Source organism: Salvelinus alpinus, chromosome 3 (genome assembly GCF_045679555.1).
Source record: "Salvelinus alpinus chromosome 3, SLU_Salpinus.1, whole genome shotgun sequence".
Classification (NCBI taxonomy): domain Eukaryota; kingdom Metazoa; phylum Chordata; class Actinopteri; order Salmoniformes; family Salmonidae; genus Salvelinus; species Salvelinus alpinus.
The window spans coordinates 57,258,405-57,286,003 of record NC_092088.1 but is presented as its reverse complement, the minus strand read 5'-3'; the positions used below and the strand labels follow the sequence as shown (position 1 = coordinate 57,286,003).

Genomic DNA, 27,599 nt, shown 5'->3' with positions numbered 1-27,599 from the left:
TCAGGATTTACTCAGTTCTTTCAACTCCCTCTGTTGTCATGGATCTATGAGTCCTGAAAGCCAAGTCCTGGGGTGAAATATAGGGGGCTGGAGAAAGATGCTAGTGTACTGTAGGGTTACAGAGCAGGCAGGCATTGTTATGTTGTTGATGCAATAAGGAGCCAATGTGGAGTGGGCAGATGATTGATGGGCAGATGAGGGCCCATGTTTAGGCAGCAAGTGTGAAGACGTATGGAACAATTGTAAAAGCTGCTCTGACCCTCTGGGTGAGCCTCTGGTTCTCCTTGTCGGCCTTGAGGCGGTGTGCAGGGGCGTCCTCGCTGGCAGAGCCCCTCAGCTCCTCTACGGTTTTCAGCAGGGCCTGGTTCTCCTTCTCCAGCTTCAGCAGGCGGCTGGACGTCAGCTCATTCACCTCGTGGCCCAGTGACTTCTGAGGCACTGCACAATGAAACCAACTCTATGTTAAACACACAACATACTGCACCGAGAGACTGAAAACAGCCATCACTAGCACAGAGAGGCTGCTGCCTATATACACAGACTTGAAATCATTGGCCACTTTAATAAATGGGACACTAGTCACTTTAATAATGTTCACATTTCTTGCATTACTGATCTCATATGTATATACTGTATTCTATACTATTCTACTGTATCATAGTCTATGCCGCTATGACATTGCTCATCCATATATTTATACATTCTTAATTTCTTTACTTAGATTTTTGATTTGTGTGTACTGGGTATATGTTGTGAAATTGTTAGATATTACTTGTTAGATATTGCTGCACTGTTGGAACTAGAAGCACAAGCATTTCGCTGCACCCGCAATAACATCTGCTAAACACGTGTATGTGACCAATAAAATTTGATTTGATATGCTAAAAGGTACTGTTCTAGTGTTGGGGAACTTCCTAATGGGAAGAGGAAGTATGGGACATCCCTAAATGTAGATCTATATCAGTACTGTAGTTACTGAGGAAACACACAGTGTTTATCCTGATCCAAGACCAGTTAAACAGTATTCCAAATCCAGGCCGTTGCTAATCTGGGTCTCGGATTCATTAAATATTAATTACAGGAGCTAATCATGTGTAAATAAACCCTGTCCAATCTGTTGTGTGTGTGTGTGTATGGTGGGCCAGGGCTGGGGTTGAAGCCAGAGCCTACTGCTGCTCACCCTCTGTCAGATCAGGGGTCTTGGAGAGCTGCTCCAGCTCCCAGCCCAGGTGGAGAGACTCGTCCATACTCTGTTTCTGGGCCATTTCTAGCACCAGGTTCTCCTCTAGCAGCTCCTCAATACGCTTCCTGTCCATGTCCCGCTCCTGATGCACATAGACAAACACACAACGTACTGTCAGGATGGCTATACAATTTACTAAACCTTAAAGCCGATTTAAGGTAATTCCAGCGTTTGCATTGACAATACAGCATTTACTGCGATGCAGCCTCTGTAGAAGTCAGGGCATTCATACTTCTTGTGCTTTGCAGAGCAGTTGTAAAGGAAGTTGTCAAGGAAGTGAGTTTGCGTTTATACAGGACCTACCGCCCCCACCTATCATCAACCAATCATGTCAACGCAGAGCTATACGGAGCCCTCCGGTTTGTTACAAAATTTGGAAGGTGCACGACAACGCGGGTACGTAGCTTGATTTGGCCTCCGCAAGCCTCCGCAATTGCATCACACCCTCCGTATAGAGCCTCTGGATCACATTTCAGGATCAAGCATAAATTGGCTTTTACAGTGAGAACCTATTCAGTACAGCATATGGGATTTTATTCAAAGAGAACCTACAAAATGGTTCCATAAAGTGAAAATATACAAACATACCAGCATGTCTGTTAACTTTAATCCCACACAAAACACAGACTTTCATTCTCAATCTTTCCCTCACCATTTCCATGTCGTGGATCTTGGATTTGAGCTGCAGGCTCTCTTTCTCCAGTTCGTGGAGTTTGTCAGAGCGAGCCCTGGTTCCTTCTAGCTGGTCCTCAAGCATGGCCTTGGTCTCCAGCAGAACCTGGTTGTCCTCCTTCAGCTCCTGTAGGGCCCAGCAGAGAGCAACATCATCAGCCCTATCACGTCTAATACACGGGGCTCACAACATTCAACAAACATTGTGGAAACAAGTCAATACATTTCTGTTACACCCAATGGATGCTTCATTGACACGTCAAGCTTGTTGGGTGCTGAACTGCTATTTATTTGTTTGGGTATACCTCCACTCTAGCTTTGTAGAACTCAATGTCATGGAGCCTCTCCTTGTAGCGTCCCACTTCACTTTCCAGCTTGTCCACTCTGATGGCCTTCTCTCTCAGAACGTCCAGCTCGTCACGATAGGCCCTGGCAGAACGTGCATCTGACAACAACTGCAGGCTCTGGAGGGTACAAACAAAACACTTAATGTCAGTGTCACACACATTCAAGATATCTGTTTTCACAGACTTATTTCCCCTGAGTGTAATAAACATTAAGAACACCTTCCTAACATTGAGTTGCACCCCCTTTGACCTCAGAACAGCCTCGATTCGCCGGGGAATAGACTCTACAAGGTGTTGAAAGCGTTCCACAGGGATGCTGGGCCATGTTGACTCCAATGCTTCCCACGGTTGGGAGATCCTTTGGGTGGTGAACCATTCTTGATACACACGGGAAACTTTTGAGCGTGAAAAACCCAGCAGCGTTGCAGTTCTTGACGCAGACCGATGCGCCTGGCACCTACTACCATACCCCTTCCAAAGGCACTTGAATCTTTTGTCTTGCCCATTCACCCTCTGAAAGGCACACATACAATCCATGTCTCAAGGCTTAAAAATCCTTTAAGCAACCTGTCTCCCCTTCATCTACACTGATTGAAGTGGATTTAACAAGTGACATCAATAAGGGATCATAGACTGACCAGGTGAAAGCTATGTCATGGAAAAAGCAGGTGTTCCTAATGTTTTATACACTCAATGTACATGCATTGCGCACATGCATAATTCATATTGGTAAACAAACACACCATAGATTGAGTAGGTAGATGCGCACGCACACACACACAGGGACAGACTAAAGCTCCTCTTAGTCAATAGGGTCATTAGCCAGTAATCTTCTCTGGAAAGGGGATTTGAAATGACCCCACACACACACAAGCACCTCTGCCATGCTGTTGTCCCTACTTTCTAGCGCTGCGAATCATGTTTACAGCAAAGACTATAAATAAAAGAACATCTTTGCCTACTTAAATGTAAATGTATAGATAGCTCAGCCACTAATTGGTTAAGGGCATTAACCTCATGATTAAGAATGTCAAATAGGAGGCGGTGGAGATGGTTTGATGTGTTGTATAACCTTGAGAACAGTCAGGGCACAACAGGTGACATGTCTTATAGGTGGAGCTTTTGTCCAGTTGTCGGCGGGCCAGCTCTGTGTGACAGGCTTGTAAATCTGGATTGATGCCTAGCATAGCTCAGCAGCATGGTCGGTGCGTAGTTTGTGTGTGAAAGTGTGTAGCTGGAGATCAGAAGAGACATGTTTGGTCCAAGGCAGACTGTGTGTATTCGTGTATTAAGTGGAGTCATGCTGGTGCTAAATTGTGTAATGTGACGTGGACTGGGATCTCTGACATCAGCTGTAATTGACTCCCGGTGATTACTCAGCTGTGAGGTCTCAGTCTGCTCTGGGGTTGGACGGTAATGTGTTATGTTGGGCTATATGTTGTGCTAGTTTCATCTTTCTAATGCAGAGTTGGAAATCTGTTCTATATTTCTTCGTGCTGTAGTAGCTAGGTTTGTTTTGTCCAGTACCTCTTGCTGAATCCTCTTGTTCTCAGTCTCCATATTGTCCAGCTCCTGTCTACAGTCCAGCAGCTGCTCACTCTTCTCCTCCCTGAAAGATAGAGAGCGAGCGAAAGAGGCAGAGAGTGAAAGGAAGAGAAAGAGAAATATCTTCAATCACACATGTATGCATTTAAAAAATATATATATATAATAATCCTTCCTCACAAACAAGACCATAACTGTCCCACAGTTGTTATTCTTATAATATTTTTTTCTTGACATTTTTCTAATTTGGCACAGAAAGTAGAGGCCATGAGTAACTTGGTCAAAAAGAAAGGCACCGATTGGCCTATATTTCCAGTAATATACCCTCCGTTTGCAACCCTAACCATGACTAATTTGCTGTTATTTGGACTTGGTTAATGAGAAGTTTTTCAACAATTTTCCAAAATGGAGGAAAATATATGCTGACAGACCTTATGGGTCCTTGAGGCAGATTTGTTCAGCATGATGAAATACGCCTACATACCAAGTTTCAAGTCTCTAGGTCAAACAGATGGCGATTTGAGGGTTTAAGTGATACTGCTTATAACAGCGGTAGGTCCTGTATATGACCCAACTGTTAGGGTTGCAAACGGAGGGTATATTACTGGAAATGTTTAATGTTTACCAGTAAACTACCAGAATCTTGGTCTCTTTCAAGGATTTGATCTATCACAAGACATTTAATGGCACTTTTGGGTACTTCAGATTATTACAGGTGTCATTCCCTCTGTGTGGCATTATTTATGTAGAATATGGAAATAATTAAAAATGATTTTCAAATAAATAATGTCAAAGGTGTAAAACACTTCTAAATATAAACCAACTTAGTGAATGTTTGTTATTTTACAAACTTGTTTATTTTACTCTGTTAATATGTATTTGTTGTGAATGTTTTGGTGTCAAACTGGTGGCAGTTATGAAAAATGTCAATAGCGGGAAAAGTTGCAGAGTTAATTGAAAATAATGCCATCATTGATTAGATGCTTTTTTCATGAATTATTTTTCTCTTGAAACATACGGTCTATCTACCAGAAACGAATGGAAAATTTGGACACAAATTAATACTATATATGAATACATGTTTTAAGTTATTTAAGTGTAAATTACCAAAGTTACGATAGATTGTTAAATCTCAAAATTACTGAAGAATCCGGTAACTGTGGTAAATTACCGATAGCTTTGCAACCACATCTCTTGACTTAGTTTGAGAAAAATGTAAGGGATTGGTTAAGAGATGGCTGAGTTATTGATAAAAATCAGTATATCAGATTTTATATGTCCATATAAATCCTTTGTAAATCCACTTCCCAATGGCCCATCAACTTGAAACCTTCTAGAGTCAAAGACATTACCATGATGAACCATGTTAAGATTGGCATTGATATCTTAAAGAAAATAAGGAAACTTAATTTACTTTTTTGAATATATAACGCTAATGCTGAAAATAAAGAAGAAAATCTGCTCATGGACTAAAAGTCAGATTCACTCCAAATGTGGTCTTTGAAATCATCACAATAGTCCCTGAAGTGTTTGAGAAAATTACGTTGATGCATTCAAAGATGGCCACACTATACCAGTAGATGCATATTAGCACATACGCAAAAAAAAACACGTTTGTTTTCTGGGTTGGGAGATGGCGAGATATTGCATATCCAGTATTCTATTTTATACATCTGTCGATGTCATTGATTGTTTCTTTGTAGCTAACTAGCTATTATATCACTAAGTACTGGCTGATGTGGGTGGTGTACAGTAGTAGTCTACAGTAACGTTACAGCAATACTGAATGACAAAGTAGGCTTATCACTACTAGCTAGTTGGTTGATATGGGGTACAGTATAACTGAATGACAGTCACCACCCTACTGTTCTGTAATTCATTGGTCTTGAAATTGTTAAATTAACATTAGGGAGACACACCACACATTCACGCAGATGGACGGCGGTATACTTTTTAGCCAGTAGTTCTGAAAGTAGCACTAATGAGCCAAAAGTGGTCCCCGAAAAGTGTCTCTCTCTCTCGCTCATTGGCAAATGCTGGTTAGGCCTGAAGCTCATTGGCTAGAACTCAAATTGCTATGGGGCTCGATTCGCCGGGGAATATGGCCCACGTGCGGGGAAATGGCGCGGCACAGCTTCAAGAAAATAGTAGTTTCAAACTAGGGATTTTGTGTCTAATTGAGTTAGAAAGTAATTCTGCATGTGTGAACTAAACATCCAGCCCAATGCAGGAGGTTTATAAAATTCTTTCTTAGCCGTCAAAGGACTGGCACATGTCTTTAAGGCTAAGCTAATCGTTAGATCCTTCGTAGGCGCGTCGGTAAATCTCCGAGCTGTTTCCCTAAACCATCGTTATTAACGTTGCACTTGAAAGTGATCATAAGCCCCAAGGGGGCCAGGTGCACAGTGTTTCCTCCGACACATTGGTGCGGCTGGCTTCCGGGTTGGAGGCGCGCTGTGTTAAGAAGCAGTGCGGCTTGGTTGGGTTGTGCTTCGGAGGACGCGTGGCTTTCGACCTTCGTCTCTCCCGAGCCCGTACGGGAGTTGTAGCGATGAGACAAGATAGTAATTACTAGCGATTGGATACCACGAAAATTGGGGAGAAAAGGGGATAAAAATTTTAGGAAAAAGAAAAAAAAAGAAAGTGATCATAATCTAATGCCTGCCTCAGACCACTCATAAACCATATAAGTGTGTCGTTAGATGCTTTTTTTGCCCTCCCGCATCACTTTATACACAGAAGAGCTCTGCTAAACATAGAATCACATGGTTTATCAGTCTCTCTGTGACAGCTGATAAGTTCAGAACAAAGTTGACTATAAAGTTGCCAATGATACAAACAAGTGACATAAAAACATGCTTCAAATGAAAACAGATGACTGCATTAAAATATAAATACAGTAGGCTATAGGCCTATTTCAATCCTATCAATTTACATTTAATGTGCAATAAATTGAGTTATATTTTGCTGCTTGTAGGCTAGTTAGGCTACTGTCTGTAATTTGTCTCATATTTCATGATGTGTAGCCTAACATGTGCGCAATGATTTTTATTGGGTAAGCATTAGAATAAGCCGCCTCACAATTTGTTCTTCAGCTCTCGGCAGCCCCGTCCTGTAATTGGCATGTATTGGTGCTCGTACACTTAGGCCCTAAAGATTAGGCTTACGCACTAACGCCAGATAAAAAAAATACATGTAGCTTCATATGAATTGTACAAAAATTCTATACTACATGGCCAAAAGCATCTGCTCGTCGAACATCTCATTCCAAAATCATGGCTATTAATATGGCGTTGCCCCCCCCCCCCCTTTCCAGAAGAGCTTCCACTCTTCTGGGAAGGCTTTCTACTAGATGATGAAACATTGTTACAGGGACTTGCTTCCACAGCCACAAGAGCATTAGTGAGGTTGGCGTTCCAATTCATCCCAAAGGTGTTCGATGTGGTTGAGGTCAGAGCTCTTTGCAGGCCAATCAAGTTCTTCCTCACCGATCTCGACAAACTAACCATTTTTGTATGGACCTCGTTTTGTACACAGGGGCATTGTCACGCTGAAACAGGAAAGCCCCTTCCACAAACTGTTGCCACAAAGTTGAAAAGCACCGAATCGTCTAGAATGTTATTGTACGCTGTAGCGTTAAGATCTCTTCACTGGAACTAGCCCGAACAATGAAAAACAGCATGTAGCGTTCTCCTGGCATCCGCCAAACCCAGATTCGTCTGTCGGACTGCCAGATGGTGAAGCGTGATTCATCACTCCAGAGAACGCCTTTCCATTGCTCCAGAGTCCAATGGCGGCGAGCTTTACACCACTCCAGCCGATGCTTGGCATTTCACATGGTGATCTTAGGCTTGTGTGCGGCTGCTTGGCCATGGAAACCCATTTCATGAAGCTCCCGACAAACAGTTCTTGTGCTGACATTGATTCCAGAGGCAGTTTGGAACTCTGTAGTGAGTGAGTGTTGCAACCGAGGACAAGATTTTGATGTTCTTCAGCTCTCGGCAGCCCCGTCCTGTGAGCTTGTGTGGCCTACAACTTTGCGGCTTAGCCATTGTTGCTCCTAGACGTTTCTAATTCACAATAACAAACACAGTAGACCGGGGCAGCTCTAGCATGCAGAAGTGTGACAAACTGACTTGTTGGAAAGGTGGCATCCTATGACGGTGCCACGTTGGAAGTCACGGAGCTCTTCAGTACAGGCCATTCTACTGCCAATGTTTGTCATGAGAGATTACATGGCTGTGTGCTCAATTTTATACACCTGTCAGCAACAGGTGTGGCTGAAATACCCAAATCCACTGATTTGAAGCGGTGTCCTCATACTTCATTTTTAATGCATTGTTTTCTCTTGAGTCAAACCGCGCATTACTAACACACATGATAAAGCAAGTTAAACGTTTACAAAAAGACAACGTAAAAAAGCTCCATGTGCCTAGTGACTGAACGCAAAAAAAAAGAGAAAAAAAAGAGCATAGCGACATGATCACACAATTACCTCTCCGCCACTCACGTAGTTTAGCTGTGTGATTATTATCACTTAAGGTAATTCTTTGTCTATCTCAGGAGAGGACGGACATGCATGACTTTCTGCTCTCCTCCCTGCTGAGAACGATCCGGCCCCAGCAGCGCAGACATCTGCCAGCCACGCCACCACTGCCCCTTGAAAGCTTCTCCCTGACCGGCAACAAGACAGGAGTTCGTCCTGGACCAAGGCCACGGCCAATGGCTGTTGATGGGCTACTGGCCAAGCACCACAGGGAGAAAGAGATCCAGAAGCGGGTGGATACCTCCGGCCGTCTGTACAAGTTCTGCCATCAGCCACTGAAAGGCCCTAACAGCCCTCCAACACATACCGGCTTTCCTGGAGTGTCAGGAAAATATCTACTGCCTAGCCCAAGTGTACATGGTATTGGAGGGAGATTCAACAGTCTGCCTTTTATAAGACTGGAAAACAGAGATGGATGGTGGAGAATGGGGAGTGACTCAAGAGACACGCAGAAATAAAGAAGAGCTGAAGATCTTTCCATTGATGGATGTGGTTTGTTTGATTTGCATTTATTTGACAGGTACTGTTCATTCTATTACATTACTTGCAGTGCCTTCAGAAAATTATTCATACCCCTTGACTTATTCCACATTTTGTTGTGTTACAGCCTGAATAAAAACATGTACTGAAACACAGAAATATCTCATTTACATAAAATCCCCTTAGGCAGCAATTACAGCTATGAGAGCATTGCACACTTGGGATTGTACAATATTTGCACATTCCTTTTAAAATTCTGCAAGCTCTTTCAAGTTGATTGTTGATAATTTCTAGACAGCCATTTTCAAGCCAATTTAGGTCAAACTGTAACTAGGCCACTCAGGAGCATTCAATGTCGTCTTGGTAAGCAACTCCAGTGTATAATTGCCCTTGTGTTGTAGTTTGTCCTGCTGAAAGGTGAATTCATCTCCCAGTGTCTGTTGGAAAGTAGACAATCAGGTTTTCCTCTAGGATTTTGCCTGTGCTTAGCTCTATTCCATTTATTGTTATCCCCCAAAAAACTCCCTAGTCCTTGTCAATGACAAGCATACCCATAACATGATGAAGCCACCACCATGCTTGAAAATATGAAGAGTGGTACTCAATGATGTGTGTTGGATTTGCCCCAAAACATAACGTTTTGTATTCAGGATAAACATTTAATTTCTTTGCCACATTTTTTGCAGGTTTACTTCAGTGCAAACAGGATTCATGTTTTGGAATATTTTTATTCTATACAGGCTTCCTTTACACTCTGTCAATGAGGTTAGTATTGTGGAGTAACTAAACTCAGCAAAAAAAGAAACATCCTTTTTTCAGGACCCTGTCTTTCAAAGATCATTCGTAAAAATCCAAATAACTTCACAGGTCTTCATTGTAAAGGTGTTTAAACACTGTTTCCCATGGTTCAATGAACCATAAACTATTAATGAACATGCACCCGTGGAACGGCCGTTAAGACACTAACAGCTTACAGACGGTAGGCAATTAAGGTCACAGTTATGAAAACTTAGGACACTAAAGAGGCCTTTGTACTGACTCTGAAAAACACCAAATGAAAGATGCCCAGGGTGCTTGCTCAGCTGCGTGAATGTGCCTTAGGCATGCTGCAAGGAGGCATGAGGACTGCAGATGTGGCCAGGGAAATAAATTGCAATGTCCATACTGTGAGACGCCTAAGACAGCGCTACAGGGAGACAGGACGGACAGCTAATCGTCCTTGCAGTGGCAGACCACGTGTAACACCTGCACAGGATCGGTACATCCGAACATCAAACCTGCGGACAGGTACAGGATGGCTACAACTGCCCCAGTTACACCAGGAACACACAATCCCTCCATCAGTGCTTAGACTGTCCGCAATAGGCTGAGAGAGGCTGGACTGAGGGCTTGTAGGCCTGGTGTAAGGCAGGTTCTCACCAGACATCACCGGCAACAACGTCGCCTACGGGCACAAACCCACTGTCGCTGGACCAGACAGGACTGGTCTGGGGCGGTGTGTCACAGCATCATCGGACTGAGCTTGTCGTCATTGCAGGGAAGACATCCTCCCCCCTCATGTGGTACCCTTCCTGTAGGCTCATCCTGACATGACCCTCCAGCATGACAATGCCACCAGCCATACTGCTCGTTCTGTGCGTGATTTCCTGCAAGACAGGAATGTCAGTGTTCTGCCATGGCCAGCGAAGAGCCTGGATCTCAATCCCATTGAGCATGTCTGGGACCTGTTGGATTGGAGAGTGAGGGCTAGGGCCATTCCCCCCCAGAAATGTCCGGGAACTTGCAGGTGCCTTGGTGGAAGAGTGAGGTAACATCTCACAGCAAGAACTGGCAAATCTGGTGCTGTCCATGAGGAGGAGATGCACTGCAGTACTTACTGCAGCTGGTGGCCACACCAGATACTGACTGTTACTTTAGATTTCTACCCCCCCCCCCTCCCCTTTGTTCAGGGACACATTATTCCAGTTAGTCACATTTCTGTGGAACTTGTTCAGTTTGTCTCAGTTGAATCTTATGTTCATACAAATATTTACACCTTAAGTTTGCTGACAATAAAACGCAGTTGACAGTGAGAGGACCTTTTTTTTGCTGAGTTTACAATGTTACTGACCCATCCTCAGTTTTTCCTATCACAACCATTAAACTCTGTTTTAAAGTCACCAGCGGTTTCCTTGCTCTCCGGCAACTGAGTTAGGAAGGACGCCTGTATCTTTGTAGTGACTGGGTGTATTGATACATTATCCAAAGTGTAATTAATAAATTCATCATGCTCAAATGGATATTCAATGTATTGCTTTTTTATTTTTTTACCCATCCAGGTTCCCTTTTTTGCGAATTCACTTCTTGACTGAGGGACCTTACAGATAATTGGTCAAATGGGGTACAGAGGTAGTCATTCAAAAATCATGTCAAACAACTATTATACACAGAGTCCATGCGACTTAAGGTTTTACATTTGTAAAGATTGTGTCTAGTCCAATGACACAAAATCTAAATTTAAAGCCTTATTCTAAAATGGATTACATAGTCTTATTCTAAAATGGATTACATAGTCAGCCCCCCCCCCCATCAATCTACACACAATACCCCATAATAACAAAGCAAAAACAGGTTAAGAATTTTTTGCAAATTTATTACAAATAAAAATTAAACTGAAGAAAAAAAAAGAATCACTTTAACATAAGTATTCAGACCCTTTACTCAGCACTTTGTTGAAGCACCTTTGGCAGTGATTACAGCCTCGAGTCTTCTTGGGTATGATGCTACACACTGGCTGGGCTACTCAAGGACATTCAGAGACTTGTCCCGAAGCCACTCCTGCATTGTCTTGGCTGTGTGCTTAGGGTCGTTGTCCTGTTAGATGAACCTTCACCCCTGTCTGAGGTCCTGAGCGCTCTGGAGAAGGTTTTCATCCAAGGATCTCTCTGTACTTTGCTCCAATCATCTTTCCCTCGATCCTGACTAGTCTCCCAGTCCTTGCCTCTGAAAAACATCCCCACAGCCTGATGCTGCCACCATGCATCACCGTAGGGATGGTGCCAGGTTTCCTCCAGATGTGATGCTTGGCATTCAGGCCAAAGAGTTCAATCTTAGTTTCATCAGACCAGAGGATCTTGTTTCTCATGGTCTAAGTCTTTACGTGCCTTTTGGCAAACTCCAAGCGGGCTGTCATGCTGTCATCTTTTATTGAGGAGCGGCTTCCGTCTGGCCACTCTACCATAAAGGCCTGATTGGTTGAGTGCTGCAGAGACTGTGGTCCTTCTGGAAGGTTCTCCCATCTCCACAGAGGAACTCAGGAGCTCTGTCAGAGTGACCATCAGGTTCTTGGTCACCTCCCTGACCAAGGCCCTTCTCCCCCACTTGCTCAGTTCAGCCGGGTGGCCAACTCTAGGAAGAGTCTTGGTGGTTCCAAATTTCTTCCATTTACGAATGGAGCCAACTGTGTTCTTGGGGATCTTCAACCTTCAATGCTGCAGACATTTTTTGGTACCCTTCCCCAGATCTGTGCCTTGACACAATCCTGTCTCGGAGCTCAACGGACAATTCCTTGGATCTCATAGCTTGGTTTTTGCTCTGACATGCATTGTGAACTGTGGGACCTTGTATAGACAGGTGTGTGCCTTTCCAAATCATGTCCAATCAATTGAATTTACCACAGGTGGACAATCACGTTGTAGAAACATATCAAGGATTATCAATGGAAACAGGATGCACCTAAGCTCAGTTTCAAGTCTCAAAGCAAAAGGTCTAAATACTTATGTAAACAAGGAATGTTTTTTATTTTTAATACTTTTGCAAAAATGTCCAAAAACCTGTTTTCACTGTCATTATGGGGTATTGTGTGTAGACTGATGAGGAAAACATTTTAGAATGACGCTGTAATGTAACAAAATGTGGAAAAAGTCAAGGGGTCTGAATACTTTCTGAATGCACTGTATATTAGTTTATTGCTAGTGTGTGCAAATGAACAAATACCAACATTTTTATTCTAAATTGCTGTCTTGAATAAATCAATTGCTATAGTGTGTAAAAAGGTTTGTTGTACAATGGATTGTGCTCTAACACTATCCTAAATATGCTTTTGATTTCAATAAAGTAAACCTCAACAATTTGAGAGATAAACATGGTAATGCCTTCACTGACTGCACATAAAGATATCATGTAGGAACTAAAGTGCTTGCTTTCTGTCCTATGTATCCCGTTTATTGCTGCTCACAGCTATATTTATTTCTGTTTTCTCTAAAGTAGTCTTGAAAAACTGGAATTTTTACTTAGGCCATGTAACTCATTGGTTAGTACAAACCAAGGTGTTTACCCAGCAGATAGGAATCCATGGACCTCTGTCCTTACCGGGTCAGGTCAGCTTGTTTACTTCTGCCTGTGTGGGTTGGGGGCGTGGTTAATTACCAAATTATATACAGTGCATAGTGGATTATATTTGACATTCTTAGGAGCTATTCAGACTCTGCAGGTGAGGATAATTCATTTATATGTGTAATGAACAATTGACATGAGTGTGTGAGTACGTCTTCTGTCTTTTTGATCACATGAAAACAACCTGATTTGTACTTGGGAAAAAAGAACCAAGCATACATTTCCTTCAGAGGCAAGTCAATGAACTTGAGTGGGAAAAAACAAAAACGCCTGTGTGTTATTTTACAACTTCAACTGTGACAGAGCAACTCTTTCCTCAGGACAACAAACATAGCTCAACTGAAAATATACAAAGTAGGACCACAAACACAACCTACAAATGACCTCACAATAAGCTCCCCTATGACATGCAAATCTCTAACTGTAGAGCTGCCTTGCTTTAGTTCCACCAGCTCTTTATAACAGAGCAAATCCAGATCACCAGATGTTAAGTGAGCAACAGGCCAACAGATTCCTTTCCTCGCTCCGTCTCTGACTAGACGGACTTCAAACCCCCTCAACCCAGATTTAGCAGCAAATAGAGCTCATCTGACAAAATATTCGACTGTTAATGGGTTTGCGTGATTGTAACACTACATTAGACAGGCAATGCAACCAAAATACAGGTTGGGACTTGATGAGGTGAGGAATTAAGAATGTGCCACACAAAGCTTTGAAGAGACCTGTACATTCTTCAGATAAGTGGAGATGCTTTCCAGACTCCTTGGTCCACTGAACATAATTTATTATGGCCTGCTAGATTAGCGATCTGTACTGGCTTTGCTGCTTGTAGGAATTATTATCACTGTTCTGTTCTATGCTTCCTGTGATGTGCATGTTGAAATCAGAGGCTTGAGCAGCTAGCTTCGAGTATGGAATAAAACTCACGTTATGCTTCTGTTTCTTCAGCTGCTTTTGGTGAGCACACACACACACTCCAAGTGTGTACCCCTTGTGTTTAGAGTCCTTTCATCTAATCCCATCCCACCATAGATCCTGTCATCAGACATTCAGCCTAAGCAGCAAAACACCTTTCACTGTATTCCATGTTTCATTAAGGCCCTAACAAAGAGAGTAGTTGACAGCCTAGGCCTAACAGAAAGCGGCTCATCCACTGTGGGTGACAGCACTGAGCCTGCAGCAGCTCTGAGTCACACTAACAACCATGGTACCATGGTCTACCTGCATTTTACAGTCTAACATTCACAATAGAAAATGCACCCTACTGTAGTTCCACAGGACCTGACAGGATTGAGATTGAGTCTTTAGGGGCTATATCATAATCTATTTCTACACAATCTATTCCTGCATTCCTCTTAACAGGTTTCATATTTAGGCAAAAAAATAAATGTATGGTCACTTTACTGTGCCCTCAAAAGGACCTTCAGTAGAACTGAATCTGTATTTATTGTGTTTTAAAGCATGCCTTTGGCAGAGAATGGCCAGTTCCCCTTCCCTCTAGTGTTGGTGCGCCAGAGTCAACAATGGCCAGAAATCGGATGAAAGCAAGTGGAATTCAATAGGAACTGCGTAAGTAGGTCAAAAACGCATAAAAAAATAACATGCCTCTGCACGGCATCATCGGATCTGGGCCAAATCCTCAGACATCTGACCCAGCATCAGGCCTGGGTGACTGGAGGGGTCTGTGGCCATCTACGGCAATAACATCTCCACACACATACGAGACTACAATATATGCACTCGCACTCCTGCAGAGAAATAGTCTGCCCACTCTGATATTCTGGATATCTTATGGAATAAAAAAAAAGATACAGTACATAAATACAGTACTAGTCGAAGGGTTTCTTTATTTGTACTATTTTCTACATTGTAGAATAATAGTGAAGACATCAAAACTATGATATAACACATATGGAATCATGTAGTAACCAAGAAAGTGTTAAACAAATCCAAATATATTTATGAGTGTCACGATCGTGTGGAGGAGAGACGGACCAAAACGCAGCATGTGGAAAATAAGCCATCTTCTTTTATTATAACGACGAAGATGAACATGAAACGAAACACTTATACAAACTATACAAAAACAACAAACGACCGTGAAGCTACAAACGCAAGTGCACACACAAACTACTTACGTTCAACATAGACAATTCCCCACAAACAGCTAAAGCCTATGGTTGCCTTAAATATGGCTCCCAATCAGAGACAACAATAACCAGCTGTCTCTAATTGAGACCCAATTCAGGCAACCATAGACTTTCCTAGATACCTACACTCAACCATAGACACAGCTAGACTACTATACTAAACATAAACCCAACTACTCTAATAAACCCCCTAAACCTTACAACCACCCTAGACACTACAAAAACCACATACATTCCCCATGTCACACCCTGACCTAACCAAAATAATTAAGAAAACAAAGAATACTAAGGCCAGGGCGTGACATAACCCCCCCCTTAAGGTGCGAACTCCGGGCGCACCAGCACAAAGTCTAGGGGAGGGTCTGGGTGGGCGCCCGTCCACGGCGGCGGCTCCGGCACTGGTCGTGGTCCCCACCCCACCATAGTCACTACCCGCTTTCGTAGCCTCCTCCAAATGGCCACCCTCCACATTAACCCCACTGGATTAAGGGGCAGCACCGGACTAAGGGGCAGCACCGGACTAAGGGGCAGCACCGGACTAAGGGGCAGCACCGGACTAAGGGGCAGCACCGGACTAAGGGGCAGCACCGGACTAAGGGGCATCACCGGACTAAGGGGCAGCACCGGGATAAGGGGCAGCACCGGACTAAGGGGCAGCACCAGGATAAGGGGCAGCACCAGGATAAGGGGCAGCACCAGGATAAGGGGCAGCACCAGGATAAGGGGCAGCTCCGGACTGAGGGACGGCACATAGACAATTCCCCACAAACAGCTAAAGCCTATGGTTGCCTTAAATATGGCTCCCAATCAGAGACAACAATAACCAGCTGTCTCTAATTGAGACCCAATTCAGGCAACCATAGACTTTCCTAGATACCTACACTCAACCATAGACACAGCTAGACTACTATACTAAACATAAACCCAACTACTCTAATAAACCCCCTAAACCTTACAACCACCCTAGACACTACAAAAACCACATACATTCCCCATGTCACACCCTGACCTAACCAAAATAATTAAGAAAACAAAGAATACTAAGGCCAGGGCGTGACAATGAGATTCTTCAAAGTAGCCACCCTTTGCCTTGATGACAGCTTTGCACTCTTGGCATTCTCTCAACCAGCTTCATGAGGTAGTCACCTGGAATGCATTTCAAGTAATCGGTGGGCCTTGTTAAAACTCCTTTCCTTCTTAATGCGTTTGAGCCAATCAGTTGTGTCGTGACAAGGTAGGGGTGGTATACAGAAGATAGCCCTATTTGGTAAAAGACCAAGTCCATATTATGGCAAGAACAGCTCAAATAAGCAAAGAGAAACGACAGTCCATCATTACTTTAAGACATGGTCAGTAAATACAGAACATTTCAAGAACTTTGAAAGTTTCTTTAAGTGCAGTTGCAAAAACCATCAAGCGCTATGATGAAACTGGCTCTCATGAGGACCGCCACAGGAAAGGAAGACCCAGAGTTACATCTGCTGCAGAGGACAGGTTCATTAGAATTTACTGCACCTCAGAAATTGCAGCCCAAATAAAGTAACAGAGTTCAAGTAACAGACACATCAATATCAACTGTTCAGAGGAGACTGAAATCAGGCATTCATGGTCGAATTGCTGCACAGAAACCACTACTAAAGGACAACAATAATAAGAAGAAACTTGCTTGGGCCAAGAAACACGAGCAATGGACATTACACCAGTGGAAATCTGTCCTTTGGTCTGATGAGTCCAAATTTTTGATTTCGGTTCCAACTGCCATGTCTTTGTGAGACGCAGAGTAGGTGAATGAATGATCTCCGCAAGTGTGAAGAACGGATAAGGAGTTGATGGTTCTTTGCTGGTGACAATGTCAGTGTTTTATTTAGAATTCAAGGCACACTTAACCAGCATGGTTTCCACAGCATTCTGCAGCGATACACCATCCCATGTGGTGGGCGCTTAGTGGGACTATCATTTGTTTTTCAACAGGACAATGACCTAACACTCCTCCAGGCTGTGTAAGGGCTATTTGACCAAGTAGGAGAGTGATGGAGTGAGTATCTAGTTGATTATCTGGAGCATCAGCATTTGTGGGTTCGATCACAGGCTCAAAATGGCCAGAAACAAAGCACTTTCTTCTGAAACTCGTCAGTCTATTCTTGTTCTGAGAAATGAAGGCTATTCCATGTGAGAAATTGCCAAGAGATTGAAGATCTCGTACAACGCTGTGTACTACTCAAACCAGAATAGAAAGAGGAGTGTGAGGCCCCTGTGCACAACTGAGCAAGAGAACAAGTATATTAGTGTCTAGTTTTAACGCTGTGTACTACTCAAACCAGAATAGAAAGAGGAGTGCGAGGCCCCTGTGCACAACTGAGCAAGAGAACAAGTATATTAGTGTCTAGTTTTAAAATGGAAAAAAAACTAAAAATGTTTTTCTTTCAAAAACAAGGACATTCCTAAGTGACCGTTGCTGACAGGTGTATAAAATCGAGCACACAGCCATGCAGTCGCCATAGACAAACATTGGCAGTAGAATGGCATTACTGAAGAGCTCCGTGACTTTCAACATGGCACAGTCATAGGATGCCCCCCATCCAACAAGTCAGTTCATCAGATCTCTGCCATGCTAGAGCTGCCCAGTCAACTATAAGTGCTGTTATTGTGAAGTAGAAACATCTAGGAGCAACAACAGCTCAGCCGCAAAGTGGTAGGCCACACAAGCTCACAGAACGGGACCGCTGAGTGCTGAAGCGCGTAAACATTGTCTGTCCTCTGTTGCAACTCTCACTACCGAGTTCCAAACTGCCTCTGGAAGCAACGTCAGCACAATAACTGTTTGTCGGGAGCATCATGAAATGGGTTTCCATGGTCAAGCAGCCACACACAGGCCTAAGAGCACCATGCACAATGCCAAGTGTTGGCTGGAGTGGTGTAAAGCACGCCACCAATTGGACTCTAGAACAGCGGAAACACGTTCTCTGGAGTGATGAATCATACTTCACCATCTGGCAGTCCAACGGACAAATCTGGGTTTGGTGGATTCCAGAAGAACGCTACCTGCCCCAATTCATAGTGGCAACTGTAAAGTTTGGTGGCCCCTTAGTTCTAGTGAAGGGCAGTCTTAACGCTACAGCATACAAAGACATTCTAGACAAATCTGTGCAACAGTTTGGGGAAGGTATGACAATGCCGTCACGCACAAAGTGAGGTCCATACAGAAATGTTTTGTCGATATCAGTGTTGAAGAACTTGACTTGCCTGCACAGAGCCCTGACCTCAACCACATCGAACACCTTTGGGATGAATTGGAACTGCGAGGAGCTAGGTCTAAATCGCCAAACATCAGTGACCAACCTCACTAATGCTCATGGCTGAATGGAAGCAAGTCCCCGCAGCAATGTTTCAACATCTAGTAGAAAGCCTTCCCAGAGGAGTGGAGGCTGTTATAGTAGCAAAGGGGGGACCAACTCCATATTAATGCCCATGATTTTGTAATGAAATAGTCGACGAGCAGGTGTCCACATACACTACATTACCAAAAGTACCTCCTCAGAACCGGTTCGACCCAGCACTAAGAAGCCTGCATTACAGAACCCCAACCGTATCAATGTTATGATGGACTTGATTAAGAGATTCCAGAGTCAGCGCCTCAGTTTTTTGCATCCTAGAAAACACTTCCGTCTGAAACAGAGAATGCTTCTCGTAAAAACCCCTCCCTTTGATAAACTGACCACTGGCCTTTGTCTCTACCCAGGGTTAATGAACTCTGAAGAGGAAGTTCAATTATTTATGACAACAATGAAGGTCTAGCACTACGGCATCAGAACAGTAGTGTAGAACCATTTGTTTCCTACTGAGAGGCAAGAGGAAATGTATTCTTCTTTAACAATATCGCTGCCATAAAACTTTAAGTTCCGTAATTAGCGTCCTGCTTTTGCGGTTCTCTCCGGTCAGCATTAGAGTGCTTCATGAACTGGCGAACAGAGAATGGGATACTCAGACAGAGAGCTGAGTCACGGTTCCTAGCTCCAATGACACACCGTACTGGGTTGTTTTCCATTACTAAGCAGTCACGAGACAGCAGTAGATGAATGCAGAGTTTCACATTTAGAGACACTCTGCTAGACAACACGAGGCACCTACAGTACTCTTAGGATACTTGTACGAAGCTTATAGAACTTGTAAGAACCAATGATGTGTTAAGAGATCCTGGGAGGTCCAACAGTGTTTGGAGTCTACCACAGACTTACTAAAAAGGGCCAATGGAGCTGGAGAAAGGCCAAATGAGGGTACTTACAGCTCCTGGCGCAGGCGTCTGATCTTTGCCTTGGCGTCGGCCAGCTCCACAGACAGGTGCTGGCGGCTCTCTGTGCGGCGCATGCTAGGCGAGTCGTTGGGCGACTGGGCAAAGAGGGGCGGGGGAGAGTACTGTCCACAGTCCCTCTCCTGGGTCAGCTCCACAATGGTCTGGAAGGACACACAACACCATAACAGTTAGACCAGGGATGCAAACTGGTGAAGGCCCAAGAAGGTGACAAAACATTTTCTGTGTAAACTGCCTATTTTCAGAGTGGGGTTGTCACTACACCAAAACGTTACTAACGATGGCCAAGTATCACGATACAGAGTGGTATCGTGATACCACACAGGGTTTGTGATAGGAGCAAACTGAGGACGGATCAACAACATTGTAGTTACTCCACAATACTAACCTAATTGAGAGAGTGAAAAGAAGGACGCCTGTACAGAATACAAATACTCCAAAATATGCATCCTGTTTAAATAAAGGTAAAATAAAATACATAAAATGTTGTCTCAATGAGTTAACGGCCTGTATAGAGTCAGTATGGTGCGATGTTGTCTGTGCATTTTTATGGCATGTGCATCAGTTTGTGTGTATGGTTGGGGTGTGTGTGTGTGAATTGAACCCAGAGCAGTCTGATTAAGGACAGCCCACCTGTACAGTTGCCAAAGCCTGGTAGAGCAGCAGTCCCAGCATCCTATGGGCTAGGGGGGCAGGGAGAAGGAGGTGGGATTATAAGGATCTCCACTGGAGGCTAAGACGCTCTTCATTAAAAGCCCATTTCATTACGTAGCCACTGGGTTATGAACGGACGATGAGAGAGGAGGGCTGCGTGGTGAACTACAATGACGATATGTTGTCACAGACAATTTTAAACCAATGCCTTTTGCGACTCTTATCTCTGAACCCAGCCTAATATACCCTTGTTGTGTGCCGATACTTGAGCCTTAACTGCATTAGCACTGGGCTTTTCATTATGTTTGGGGTTTCCATTTAAGTGACTGATCCTGGTGGCTAGGTGCTGCTGCTCCTCCTCCTCCGAGGTCCGTCCTAATCAGAGTCATCTCCCTAAACTCACACCTCCCAGACTGAGCAGACAGAACAGCAGGGGAACCTGACGCAACATAGGTTCTACTGTTCAATAACAAGGTGTCACGGTAGACTATATATATAGACTGCAATCCACACTGTCAGTATCCTCAATCTTCAATACTCTGTCTGACAACTGCGATCAATGATCTAACACTGTTGAAAGCAATTTGGTGAGAGCTATGTTTTCACCCATCCAAATCTGTTAGATTACTTGGGCTGGTCACTTCAAGTAAGGAGGGAGGGATACATGTGTCAAGTATAGAAGTTGTGTGTAGGATACATGATCCGGGTCCTCGTCTGTGAGTTGTCTACAGGGATGCAAGCTTGTTCCTTTTTGGCAATATTTGCCATTTTGATCTTAAAATATTGAGATTGAGCTATAAAAGAGGGGTGCGAAAAGAGCTTCTCCCCGTGTGATCACTAAATAATGGTGTATGTTTCTCATATCTAAATTATTGACTGAGCACAGAATGCATGCATAACACTTTGTATTCAGGATATTTCTTAGCCAAATTTTTGGGCAATTTTACTTTAGTGCCTTATTTTAACTAGGCAAGTCAGTTAAGAACAAATTCTAATTTACAATGACAGTCTAGGAACAGTGGGGTAACTGCCTTGTTCAGGAGCAGAACAGATTTTTACCTTGTCAGCTCGGGGATTCAATCTAACAACCTTTCGGTTACTGGCCCAACGCTCTAACCACTTGAGTGGAGTTAAAAAGGCACCAATGTGCCCGGTTTCAGACATGTACCCATAGCTGGTCGTCTCTCTCGTCCACCAGGCGTTTGAGATGGAAGGCCATGTTCCTGGAGAAGGAGTCCAGGTCCTCTGGGGGCAGGTCACCCCCCTCCAGCCACTGTAGGTCCACAACATTCTCCTGGTTGTGGGTCACCTTCAAAACAACAGCATTAGCAGAGTCATCACACTCTGCCAGCCAATACACAGAACAAATGTGTTGAAAGCAATGGGAAGCAAACTAATTTACTTGAACTCAAACTGCTGTGGAGGGCAGTGACAAATTTGGCTGAAAAGCTCACAGATCTGTCCTACAGGAACTAAAGTTTCCTTTTACAAAAAGATGGCCCAAAACAGACACACGAGACGCCAGGGTTTATGTTTGAACTGGATGCCTTCACAAAATGAGATATATAGATATATCTATATATCCGTCTCTCATACCTCTTGGATGTGAGATGCTATGGCAGCTTTTGTGTCAAAGTCTAGGGTCTGGATCCTCTCGATGTACTCTTCTTTCTTCTCACACTGCAAACAAAAGGAGGAAGTTTGGGGTTTGGATGACAGTCTGGAGAGTGGAATTAGAGAGGTCTTTGCGAGGTCAGCTTCCTGAACACAGGCTAGGTTGAAGATGGGAAGATTAAGACACCAGCGTCACAATACAGCAGGTTCTACCACTCTGAATCAACCATGGGAGCAGCTAAAATATTGTAGCTATGCTGCCTAGGCAGAAGGCAAGCGTTCTGAAACAGATATCAGGTTGGTGAAAAATGCATTTTAAGCGAAAGCCAGAAAAAAAGACATCGAGCCAGCTAGCTAACGTCGAGGTTGAAGATTACAAGGTTAAGACAACAGGGTTCTAATATCCCATAACTCTTTACAATTCATGGACCTAGCTTTACTAGTTAGCAACGGCACTAGTAGTTGTCAATGGCGCCGGTCCCATTAGTTTATTTTTTAATGCTTCAGCATTGAATTATTACATGGTCTTAACAGGAGAATGGCCTGGGTTCTGATTGGTTGGCTTTGAGGAAAAATGCCTGTGAAGGAATATGTAGGTCAGGGGTCAGCAACAGGCGGCCCGCAGGCCATAACCGGCCCGCAACTGATTTCCCCCCCAAAGTTATTTTGCAAAGAAAAAAAAACGGTGATTTTCATTTTTTGGTCAAACACGACTAAAACCACCAGGAATTCAGCTAAAAATCAAGTTACCCTGTAAAAGAACAGTGTCACCTAACAATTATGATCTAGAAAACAACATTTAATCAACACTGACTTCACACATCACGCATATTTCCCTATCAGGAGTCCTTGAAGAAGTATCCTAGGTCAGAACTCCCTAAAACAGTGAGCTAAGTGTGAACGAGAATGACTGTGTGAGGTTAGCGTCTCTCTGGCCAGGGGTTAAGTATGATGCATCATCAGTGCTACTCTAGCCAGGCCCAGGGCAAAGACAGAGACAAGGGTCGGGTCAGGGCATACAGAGCATCCCATTGAGCAGACACACCCTCTGACAGCCCCTCTGACCCTTCTCTGGCCTGCTGCCAGGACAGAGGACAGACCACCTGTCATAGTGCCAACTCTGCTGAGGAAGAGGAAACGAATGCTAGTCTGAGTGAGAATGACTAATTTTACTCATACAACTGTAGCTGTGTTAACACTCGTCTGAACAATAGAGCCGAAGGTTGTTGATGGTCAGGAACTAGTGAGTAAGAGCTACTCAAATCAGTAGAAGAATGTTAATCCTACAGGAAATGGTATATGGTAGACTATTGACAGTAGATGACTAAGGGGATGATGAGTGTACAGTAGGACTTACCTGGACAGCACAGCCAAGCAACAGCAACAACAGCTTCCTCATCTCCTCCAGACCTTGCTCTGCAGACAGAGATTGCCAATTAGTGTTTTACTACCATACATATTTTCATTGACTGTAGTTTTTATTGTACTTGTCATTTTGCCTCGTTTCAAATTCATTTCATAAATCACAACCAAATTCCATAAGCTTTTTCTGTATCATATTGCAAAAATCTAAAAAGATGTCTGCCCCCCGGCCCGGTCACACAGATAGGATACTTACTACAGCCCTGAGATGAGCCATTCAAGTAACCCTATTACATACATGCAAACCTACTATTGCTTGCTTATAATGCGAGGTCCTGAACCAAAAAGATTGTACTGTATTTTGCAGCATCCAATCAGCTAGGTACGGTATGATGCCAAGCCACATGTAGAGGAAATGATTACACAGCTGCTAGGAAGCTCAACAAGGTTGAGGTAATCTGTAGAATTGCACTGTAAAATAATGAGCCGGTTGGTGGGTGGGTCTGCCTGTCTGCGTGTGTGTGTGTAAGCCAGCTCATCAGCCCCAAGGCCATAAACACAGATTACTAACAGGCTTTGACAACCAGGCATGTCTATTCAGAAAAAAAAAGGGCCACACAGCAATAACAACTACTGTAAATCCCCACCAGTAGGTACATCTTCATGGACAGCCATAACATCAATGGCAACATTTTGTTCTTCGTGTATGTTATGGTGCATCCCTCCATGTGGGTGTGTAGTGACAGAGGTAGTGGGTTTGGAAGGTTGAACTATTGGATGTAGCCTACAGAGCATTTGGAAAGTATTCAGAACACTTGATGTTTTCCACATTTTGTTATGTTACAGCCACATTCTAAAATTGATTAAAATTGTTTCCCCCTCTCAAATCCACACACAATGACAAAGCAAAAACAGTATTTCTTTTGCAAATGCTTTAAATAAATAAACCGATATACCTTATTTACATAAGTATTCAGACCCTTTACTATTAGACTCGAAATTGAGCTCAGGTGCATCCTGTTTCCAGTGATCATCCTTGAGACGTTTCTACAACTTGATTGGAGTCCACCTGTGGTACATTCAATTGATTGAACATGATTTGGAATGGCACACACCTGTCTATACAATGTCCCATAGCTGAAAGTGCATGTCAGAGCAAAAACCAAGCCATGAGGTTGAAGGAATTGTCCGTAGAGCTCCGAGACAGGGTTGTGTCGAGGCACAGATCTGGGAAAGGGTAACAAAAAATGTCTGCAAAGTTGAAGGTCCCCAAGAACACAGTGGTGTCCATCAATCTTATATGGAACAAGTTTGGAACCACCAAGACTCTTCCTAGAGCTGGCCAGGGGCCAAACTGAGCAATCAGGGGAGAAGGGTATTGGTCACTTAGTGTTAAGGTCGCAATGAATAACGCAAGATAATATTCTGATAGATAGGATATGGACGGAACGGACGACAATGAGAAAGTTGAGGCCCATCCTCACAAGACGTCATCAAAGCTAAACAACATCTATAAAGGCTAGGACATACAATAGCGTTTGCCGGCCAAGAGTACTTAGCACCTCTGAACCGAGTGCAGGCCATAATTTGCCAACCATTCTTCATGTAGAATTGTGCAAAAATGTTGGCAGTCGGGAAGTCCATCAGCGGGTGGTCTCTAAAACACACCACACCGAACAAGCGGCAGATCGACAATCTGTGTGGTCCTTTAGGGAATACGAGAGTAGTCCGTTCTGGATTCTATTCTGAGTACAGAAGGCCAGCTGTTACGAATGCCTTCTAAATGCTTTTTCTTCCAGCTGAAAGCCTTAAGGATTCATACACACACAGTAGAGCCTACACACAGAAGCCTGTACAGTGATTTAGAAAGGCAAATCTTCTTGAGCGCTGAAGATAAAGGAGCAGGCAGGCGCTGGATGAATAATTTAAGAAGCTGACTGAACCAAGCATGGCGAGCGAGCATGAGAGAGATGGGGGAGAGAGCAAGATGTGGTGAGAAAATGAGAGAGAGAGCAAGAGGAGATAGGGGGTGGTTTAAAATAGATGGAATTTCCCTTCAGAAGCCCTGGCTCTGCTGAGGTTTGACTCCGCAGGCTTTGTTATGATAGTGCTGTATGCGCCTAGTGTGGCTCCTTCCCTTGGTCGCTACACTCCGCTCTTCCTGACAGGAAACTCACAGGGGCAGACACAGACAGTGACTAACCCCTCATTGCTGCAACCGTTCCTGCCAAGCCATTGTTCACAGGAACCTGGTGGGGGGGGTCCTACCAGGGGGCAGGGGCACAAGGCCTCAGTGACGCTGGGGCATACAGGTGAAAAACCCAGCAGCGTCACAGTTCTTGACACACTCAAACCGGTGCGCCCAGCACCTACCACCATACCCCATTCAAAGGCACTTGAATCTTTTGTCTTGCCCGTTCACCCTCTGAAAGGCACACATACACAAACCATGTCTCAATTGACTCAAGGCTTAAAAACACTTCTTTAACCGGTCTCCTCCCCTTCATCTACACTGATTGAAGTGGATTTAACAAGTGACTTCAATAAGGGATCATAGAATGACTATGTGAAAGCTGTGTCATGGAAAGAGCAGGTGTTCCTAATGTTTTGTACAGTCAGTGTATTTTGTCAATTGGCCCAAGAATTGTTATTCATTATATCGGTCTATAACGTGAGTCAGGGACTACTCATGGTTCCCCTGATAAGAAAATACCATACTTTTGCTAATTTCACTTAACTGAAACTGATGTTATAAATCACTTATTTCCACTACTCCAAGGGCCTCATTTATAAATATTGTATACGCACAAATTATGCGTGTGCCCAGATCACGCAAAACTTGCCATTTATAAAAACTGAGCTTGAAGTGAGAATGTGCTTATCCTTGCGCAAACTTTAGACCACGTGCACGCAGTTTCTATTGGTTGAAGTATTGCATTGCAGGCAAAAGTAGTAACCTTGTGCTGAGACAGTGGCGCTCATATTCCCGAAGTGGCTACACAACAAATTACCATGCACGCATCTCATTTAAATTGGGCCTATTAGATAACTTGAAATTACAGAAGTATTTTGCTCTATGCATCCGACAGGGAGCACAGTTCATAAGATTAACAGGTGAACATGTTAATATTTTGCATTGAAGTTTATAAAACGCATGTATGGTGTGCGCCAAGTTTATCAATCTCAATATTTTTGCACGTGTGCAGTCTTTTCAGAAATGGCGCACACAGATATTTAGTGTTCAATTTATGTAACGGTTATAAAATGAGGCCCCAGGTGCTCAAACCATCTTCAGGTTTCTAAATGTGACTTCAGGTTTCCTGACTTTCCCACAACCCCACACAGCGTTGCTGATGACTGCCACTCTGGCCTGCCTCCACCTGTCATTGGAGAGCACATATCTCCATGCAGTTGCCATTGTTCCTGAAAAGAGACACTACTCTGGCATCTAAACGACCACACTAGAATCTCAATGTCAGCAATACAAAGTAGGTACAAACTGCTCTCCACGTGGCAGGAAACTGACACCCGTGTCCAGTCTCTGAAATTAAGGCTTGATCGTTGCACCCAAGGAGAAGTTTCACTAGAAAGACACAGACAGGGCATGACTGTCCACATTGAACAGGAGATGAGCCTTTAGGAGCACATTGTGTTGTAGCTGGCCAAAGTGCTTTCCATTTTGAAGCTGGATCAGACTGAATCGAAGTGATATTCAGTGTGGAAGTCACGTCTGAGTTCAACAGACAGTCTGGGGTAGGGGGGCAGGAGGGGAGAGGTAATCAGATGAGTTAGTTGGCTCAGAGGAGTGGGGTTTTGCAGTGTTGAGCACAGAGTGGGTTAATAATCAGAGCCTGGGGTGGATTCCCATAGTGCTGATAATAGGCCCATACCCCACTGAGCCTTAATGACTGCATAATAAAAGCCACATGTTCAATCACTTTCAGATTGCTCCAGATACCAGCACCGCTGCACACCACCAGGGTCAAAGGTCATAGGAAAGAGACTGGAATGCCACATGTTTTGGTTCAGGACTTTGAGTTGGTCTGATAATACTTTGCACATAGGAGTATCGAATTTCATGGCTGCGTTGTCTAGGTCTTGACTCTAGACCCAGATAGATACTAGCTAAGTTTCACAGTAGCAGAATGATTCAAGATTCAATAAACCAGCATAGCGTTTCCCAAATCACAGTATTTTGACAATACAACCAATGGCTGGTTTGATCTTCATTTTATTTCACCAGCCAATATTGTACTATGAAGATAACCAAGACTAATTCTAGCTGGGGGAAATCAAATCTACA

At 43.7% G+C, this 27,599-nt stretch overlaps 1 protein-coding gene across 7 annotated transcripts in view; it reads right to left on the bottom strand.

The window, feature by feature from the left end:
- The window catches only part of LOC139570992 (girdin-like), an 87,024-nt gene that overhangs the window by 25,466 nt on the left and 33,959 nt on the right, over nt 1-27,599 (bottom strand). For all 7 annotated transcript variants that reach the window (XR_011674216.1, XM_071393414.1, XM_071393413.1 and 4 more), the window contains 9 exons: nt 23,292-23,350; nt 21,917-22,000; nt 21,489-21,629; nt 19,640-19,809; nt 3,790-3,871; nt 2,221-2,379; nt 1,896-2,042; nt 1,181-1,325; nt 260-438 (listed from right to left, as the gene is read on the bottom strand). Coding sequence is in view for 6 of the 7 variants with exons in the window: in XM_071393414.1 (XP_071249515.1) it covers nt 260-438; nt 1,181-1,325; nt 1,896-2,042; nt 2,221-2,379; nt 3,790-3,871; nt 19,640-19,809; nt 21,489-21,629; nt 21,917-22,000; nt 23,292-23,350 (1,166 nt within the window). In the remaining variant the exon portion in view is untranslated. The remainder of the gene's footprint in view (nt 1-259; nt 439-1,180; nt 1,326-1,895; nt 2,043-2,220; nt 2,380-3,789; nt 3,872-19,639; nt 19,810-21,488; nt 21,630-21,916; nt 22,001-23,291; nt 23,351-27,599) is intronic.